General features: G+C 28.5%; 1 protein-coding gene across 1 annotated transcript in view; it reads left to right on the top strand.

Annotated features, from left to right (window-relative positions):
• The first annotated feature begins 4,334 nt into the window (after positions 1-4,334).
• The window catches only part of LOC117178487 (arrestin domain-containing protein 17-like), a 48,108-nt gene continuing 44,588 nt past the window's right edge, over positions 4,335-7,854 (top strand). The window contains exon 1 of the mRNA XM_033369913.1: positions 4,335-4,422. Within this exon, the coding sequence (XP_033225804.1) occupies positions 4,335-4,422 (88 nt within the window). The remainder of the gene's footprint in view (positions 4,423-7,854) is intronic.

Raw genomic sequence — 7,854 nt, 5'->3', positions numbered from 1 at the left:
ATAAAAATATTAGGAAAAGAAAAAAACACATATAAAAGGAGAATCTTAGAATCAATTTTCATTAAAAAATACAAAAGGAACTCCATAAATTTACAAACTGAAATAGAAAATTTTGATAATACGTAACTAAGTATTTTAAATATTAATTAAAAATTTTATTCAGTTCTGAATTCAAAAATGTTATTGTCAGTTTATTCGACGTTATAAGTTAAACTAAATGTAAACACTTTCCAATCGTTTAATTCACATTATTTCAGTATCATGCTCAGTTTCGAGCTCGGTAGACCTTGGTTTATCCACAATACGTGTTCAAAATGAACTTTAAAATTAAAAATTTTCACACAAAAATTTTTAATAATCTACATATTATTTAAGTATGACTACAGAAATTAAAAATAATTTTTTTAAACAAATAGTGATTATGAAATGATATTTTTCGATTGGAAAATGGAAAAACACTGACTCAAATATGGATTTAATATTTATCAACAAAAAAGATTTTATTATGACCCAAATTGTAAGTACATTGTTAAAACAAATTTTCGATTACTTTTTTTTAAAAAATTTGACTTTTAAATATTTATTTATTAATTAACATAATATTATTAATTTTAGAATACACAAAATGTTTTAAACCTGAAGAAGGCACAAAAATGTGGCCGAAACGTTGTTGTAAACTAATTTTATTAATAAATGATCGTATGACCGAAGATTTAAAATTGAAATTTTAATTTCAATGTTTATTACTCTATTTGATGGACGATCGATGAAAATTCCTCGTTGTTGGTTACACCTTCAACTATACTTTTGAAATATCGACGTTTCGAGATTTCCTCAGAAGGAAGAAAAATCGAATTGGGCTTTGGCACACAGGTTTAGGGGCCAAAGATTTTTAAATTCCACGTACGGCTATTTATAGCACACGAAAATATTAACAATTTATCTTGATGGATTTTTTTGATAACAAGAAAATTATCACAATTATGGCTTTTTCAAATTACAAAATGAAAATGAAAATTCTAAACCAATCAACGCACGATATAAAAGAAGGTAAGAAAAGACAAACGTTACTTTTTGAAAAACTTACAAGGTCATCATAACAGGTTTTATAATTTTAAAAAAATCGAAAATTCATCTTTTAATCGCACAAAAAATACTGAATTATTACATTCTCATCATAATAAGAAGGTATTGTTTTATGGGAAAACTAACTATCGCGGATTTCTTGAAATTTTCACTTTTCGAAAATCCCTAATTGCCAAAGAAACCGGTTTTACGATGACGTCTGTCTGTCGACCTTGTCATTATCATCGTTGGCGTTGTAGTCTGTAAACACAGTGACATTTGAAGTAATTATGTTATTGAATTTCCCTTTGACACACTTTATAAGGACATGAAAAGAAAGGACGATTTCGTTAGCCAGCTATTTTAAATAAAAATGAAATAATTTGGAGCATTTTCAAAAATTTTAAGACCACTTTTTTAAGATTTGAAATTTTCATATAGTGCAGATTATAGTGCACAAAAATATGAACAATTTATCTTGATGACTTTTTTTGATAACAACAAAATTACCAGAGTTATAGCGTTTCCAAACTTTAAAAAAAAATAATAATAAAAACAAAAATGACTATTCTATGTCATTCAACACACCACATGAAAAAAAGTCAACAAAAGAAAAATACTAGTTTTTAAAGACCTACACGATTATCATAACAACTTCTGGAATTTTGTTACAAAATCGAAAATTCAAATTTTTGTCGCACAAAAATGATGTATTATTACATTCTCATCATAATGAGAAGGCATTAGTTTTATGTGAAAACTTAGTATCGCTAAACAATCTGAATAAATGTATTATAAGTTTGATACAGAAGTGTTAAACATAATATAGAAAAGTTAACATTTTTGACAAAATCGAGTGCGAAGCACGAGATACGTGATGGGAATGTGTTCGTTAAAGCCGAAGAAGCTTTAACAAAGGAGAATTCACAATCATCAAATTACAGTTTTCGATGTTTGGTTCGTTAACCTTAATAGATCTGTGCACAAATGTGGGGCAAATACAAAGACCGAGCGCAAAGGGCGAGACAAATGCAGCATCGAGCGCGAAGCGCGAGACAAATACACCTTCGAGCGCGAAGCGCGAGATGAATACCTCGACGAGCGTGAAGCGCGAGAACCAACAGTAACTCACCCTAGGCGCGCTCAAACTTGCTAGCGAAGCGCAAAGGGCGCGATGAGAATGTGCCCGCAAAGCAGGCAGATTTTTTTTTTGTAACTTCTATCAGACCTGGATATCAGTCGGAACAACAATTCATCAAAGCTCTTAGTCTTTTCGAGATATGGTGAACAGAAATAAGTTACTCGTACACACATCAACTTTTTACATTTTCATCCTAATGCGAGAAGGTATTGGTTTTATGTGAAAAATGACTTTCGCGGATTCAATTAAATATCGACATTTTGAGACCTCCTGGGTCAGAAAAACGGTAACATTTGAAAGAATTATTTGATTAGATTTCCCTTTGGCACACTTTAGAAGTATATGAAAAGAAAGGGCGAGTGCGTTAGCCATATTTTTTTTGAAGAAATTTTCAAAAGCTAAAACATTTTTAAAATGTTTAAGACCACTTTTTTTAATATCCCCATTAGTTTTTCTAATAAAATAAAAGATTACCAAAGTTATAAGGTAAACTGACAATTACTGGGATAGTTAGGAAAATCTAACCCACATAAACATAACTTTAAAGTGGGGAATTGGAATTTTTCGTACAAAAACCGTTATAATAAGTGGCTAAGGCATTATTTGATCTATTAGAACAAAAAATACATAAATAATTTTATAGTAAATTAATATAAATGGCTATTTTTTAAGCTAGTCAGATCGCCCATTAGTGGCACACGAATTTTGGAACATATCCTTAAGTGGGACACCAAAGAAGCCAATACTGGGACAAGGAAAATCCAATGGGGTTTATCAAAATAAAATGACACAATTGACTTATAATTTATTACAGAATACATGAAAAAGCTAGAATGGATATGATTACCGTTTAATTATTTATTCTAAAAAAGCTGTTTAAAGTAGTTTATTAAAACCTCTCATTCCAACCTCAAATTTTGCCAACTGCTTAGGTAAATAATTTAATAATAACTCATAAACGAAATGTTTTAATGAAATTAGTCAGTATGCATTAAAATTTAACATTAAAGAATAATATTATCGATTTACTTGCAAATTAAACTGTTTGGTAGTAAATTTTGAATTAGAATTCATCTTAATTCAAGTTAATACATGAATTAAAAATTTATTGAAACAATTTAAATTATTTTTTGGTCACAAAGTTTATTATTTGCTTGAAAATTTTATTGCCTGAAAAATCTTTTGGATGAATATTTCCACTATTTTGTTGAAAGTTCGTCTTTTTGGTTCGAAAATTTGTCATTTCAAATATAAATTATATTTTTCTTTTAGAAAAATGAAAATTTATAATTAAAACATTATTCGTTTGAAATATCAAATATTATATTTTTTGATAATAATTAATCCTTTTTTGGTAGAAAATTAGTCTTTTTATTTAGGAATTTAAGAATTTGTTAGAAAATTGAAGTATTAGGTTAACCAAAAGGTTAGATCTTGATTAAAAAAATATAATAGTTGATATTTTAACCAAAAAGGATTGTAATTACATATTGAAGGCAGACGAATTAATTTATTTAAAAAAAACGAATTTCCAATCAAACTGCTGAAGCCTATACCTAAATAGATTAATTTTCAACCACAGTTACATTTTTGCTCAAGAAAGATGAAATCTATAATTAAAAAGATAATCTTTCGAACCAAAAAGGCGAATTTTCAAGAAAATACTTCAAATGTTAATCAAACAATTTAAACAAAATGTTGAATTTTTAAGTCAAAAGAATGAGTTTGCTTAAAAACAATTATACTTTTAATTTGAAAATATAAATTTTTAACAGAAAAGTTAATTTACTTAATTTGCCTTAAAAAATAAATCGAGAATATTAATCTTATTAATATTTAATATAAATCTATGGTATTAAATTTTAATGCATACTTACTAAAATTGATTGAAAATTAAATTTATGAGATACTATATTACATTACTTACCTAAGCAATTGGAAAATTTTGAGATTAGAATTTGAGGTTTAAATAAACTACTTTGAATAACTTTTCAAAAATAAATAATCAATTAAACGGCAAGGTTGTGTCTTATAAACAATATTTTTAATATATCGCAAAAATAATACTGCGACATTTAATTAAAAACACGGCGAACGTGACTGTCTCTGTAATGGTCATGGAAACGCAATGTCGCAACTCACGTTCAAGTGTCCGAAACTGAGACAGTCAGCGACAGCTCATCCCCGTTTAGGCAACTTCCCAGGTGGAAATGGCGGTAGTGTGCCGGAGTTCAACACCGGCGCAGTACTGGCCCAGTACTGCCCACCAGTACAGACAGCCGGTGGTTCGCCCAGTACTGGCAGAACGTTGGCTGCACGACCGGGGCGACACTATTCCAGTAGTACAAAAATAGACTTTAAAAAAACACATCTACAAATGTTGTCAGGGTGTTTTGAAGTGTCGAGAAATTGACTATACTCCGGCATTTTCGTACACCAGCGGTTTGCTAGTACTGCCCCAGTACTGGCAGTCAGTACTGCGTTAGTGCTTACACGCCAGTACCGCCAAGCATTACAAGCCAGTACTGACACAGTACGGGCGCAGTACAGCCAGCCAGTACTGGAACTCCGGCAGGCTGTACTGGGCCAGTACTGGGCCGGTGGTGTATTTCCACCTGGGATTCGCCAAGAATTTGTCCAAATGCGGGACATTAAAATATTCATAAGTTATCGAATGAAATAGCTAATAAAATTATGAATTTTATTATTAAACGGATTAAAAATGAGCAAAAACATTACTTTTTCTTTTAGTGTAGGAAATTTTAATAATACAATGCTGTAATAGTTATGAGGAAAGTTTTAAAATAAAAAAATGGCGAATTTTGTAGAAGTTCATTCTCATATTTTGAGGAATATCTTTAATTATGTTTTACTAAATGTATAACTTGTCAAGACAAAAATAAATAGTGGTAACGAATTTAAAAGAACTTCGAAAATAATAGAACATTTTTACTTTTATAATTTATGTTGGAATATAAAAGATACTCAACGATATTTGTTATTGTCCCAGTATTGGAAATACTTTTTACGTTGTCCCAGTAATGGTCGGTTTACCTTAGCATTTTTAAAATCCAAAAAATCAATTGAAAATTAACATTTGAAGCCAAACAAAGCGTGATATGGGAAAAGTCATGAGAAGAAAAGCGTTACTTTTACAAGGCCCTACAAGATTGTCCAAACAACTTTTCAAATTTTGCTAACAAAAAATAGAAAATTCAAATTTTGATCGCAAAAAAAAGATGGAAAAGCAATAACTCCATTTTGTTGAAAACAAAACAAGATACGAACAGAGATATATTGACAAAAAATGTGCACCTAAACAAGAATAGCAAATTTTTCAGGAATTACTTCTTTATAGGATAAATAGTTTTCGTTTTATTTTTAAAAAATAATATTGAAAATAAATAAATTGTATTTGAGTACAACGATACAAGCTACGAGAATAAGTGAGACAAAATTTATTCAATAAAAAAAGATATAATTTAACGCAAAATATAAAGCAATTATTAAAGTAATCATAAAAATACAATTTGTACTTTATCTTGCAAAATATAAATACCCAATACCAGGCAGAGGGACGTAAAAAATGTATTATATTTTACATAAAATTGTTGAGCATAATGTAGAAAATTTGACATTTTGGGCAAAATCGAGTGCGAAGCACGAGGTACATGATGAGAATGTGTGCGCTAAAGCCGAAAGAGCTTTAACAAAAGAGAGTTCACAATCGCAAAATTGCAGTTTTCTATTTGTTGATCTTTAATTTTAAAAGGTCTGTGCACGAATGTGGGAGAAATTCAAGAACCGGGAGCGAATATGCGAATGCAAAAATGTGCATTGTGTAAATTCAAAATCGAGCGCGAAGCGCGAGATAAATCAATTATCGAACGCGAAGCAGATTTTTTTTAATTTTGGAACTATTTGCTTGAAAATATATTTTTCGTTCAAAATTCATATTTTTTGTTGTAAATTGAATTTCCTGGTTAAAAAATCGTCTTGGGGATTTTGATTCAATAGGATAAAAATTGACTTTTTTTTGGTTGAAAAAAAATCCTTTTGAGTTGAAAATTCAACGATTCGTTTTAAAATTCATCTATATGTGTCAGGAGTCAACTACTTTGTAAAAAATTTCTTTTGATAGAAAATTAATTATTTTTGGCGGAAAAGTCATATTTCTTGGTTGAAAAATAAACTTTCCCTTATAAACAAGAAGTATTGGATCAAGTTCTTTTTCTTCGAAAAAGTATTAAATTTCCAATTCTTATTCGCGAAAAAAGTATTACATCCAATACTTTCAAACTCTTCTTTTTCATACGAGTTCGGTTGAAAATTAATCTGTTTTGGTTAAGGACTCAACTATTTTGTTGAAAATTCTTATTTTTTGGTTATAAAATCAACTACTTGGTTTTAAATTTGTCTACTATTTAAAAAATTTCTAAAATTGATTCATCATTTTAGTTAAAAATTGATCTTTTTTGTAGAAGATTTGTCTTTTTGGCTTGCAAATTCAACAATTTGTTAGAAAATTAATTTATTTGGGTGCAAAGTCGTATTTCTTGGCCTAATTTAACATGTTGAAAATTCATTTTCTTTTAAAACTACATAGTTTCTCAAACTACAAATTTAGAAAAATCTCTTTTTGGATTTAAAAAAATTTTACTTAAAAATTCAACTATTTGGTTTAAAATGCATCTTTCTTGATAGAAAATTCATCTATTTGGTAGATGATTCAACTATTTTGTTAAAAATTAATTATTTATGGTATTCTTCTGATAAAAATGTGCCATTTCTAAAGTTGAAAAATCAACAATTTGACTGAAAATTCATTTATTTAGTTGAAAATTTGACTCTTTTGGCTTGGAAATTTAACAATTTGGTAGAAAATGATCTTTTTTGTTGATAATTCCTATTTTGGTTATAAATTAAACTATTTGGTTAAAAATTCTTTTTTTATTATTTAATTCAACAGGTTAACATTTTTTTTAAATTAATTTATGAAACTAGAAATTTGGACTATTCCATTTTTAAATTCAAAAAACTGTTCTAGTTTAAAATTGCACCATTTTGCGGTTTAAAATTCATCTATATGTAATAAGGATTCAACTTTTTAAATAAAAGTCTTTTTGTACAAAATTCATAGTTTATGGCAGACAAGTCATCTTTCTGGGTTGAAAATGAACTTTTTTGTGAAGATTTAACTTTTGGGGTAGATACTTCAACTGTCTTTTAAAAAATCGTCTGTTTGGCTTAAAAATTCGACTGTTCTTGTTTGCTTTTTTTGTTGTTTAAAATTCAGATCATTTGTTTTTAAATTGTAGTTTAAAATGTCAACTATTTGATAGAAAATTCATATATATTGTTGAAAATTCGTGTTTTTGGTTTGAAAATTCAACAATTTGGTAGAAAACGATCTTTTTTGTTGAAAATTCATATCTTTGGTTGTATATTAAAATATTAGTGAAAAAAATCGTCTTTTTTATTTATTGCAACATGTTGCAAATTCGTTTTTTAATAAAAACATTTGGACCATCCGTTTCGTTTGAAAATTGCTAAATTGTGGGTCCGGATGCAATAAGGGCACATAAAATTTTTTCGTGCGAAAACGAAGTCCCCTGGAGGCTTTAGAAAAAATTTTCGAATTTTAATTT

The sequence above is a fragment of the Belonocnema kinseyi genome, chromosome 8 (genome assembly GCF_010883055.1).
Source record: "Belonocnema kinseyi isolate 2016_QV_RU_SX_M_011 chromosome 8, B_treatae_v1, whole genome shotgun sequence".
Taxonomy (NCBI): domain Eukaryota; kingdom Metazoa; phylum Arthropoda; class Insecta; order Hymenoptera; family Cynipidae; genus Belonocnema; species Belonocnema kinseyi.
Note: the sequence above shows the minus strand (reverse complement) of the source record. Positions and strands in the feature narration are given on the sequence as shown.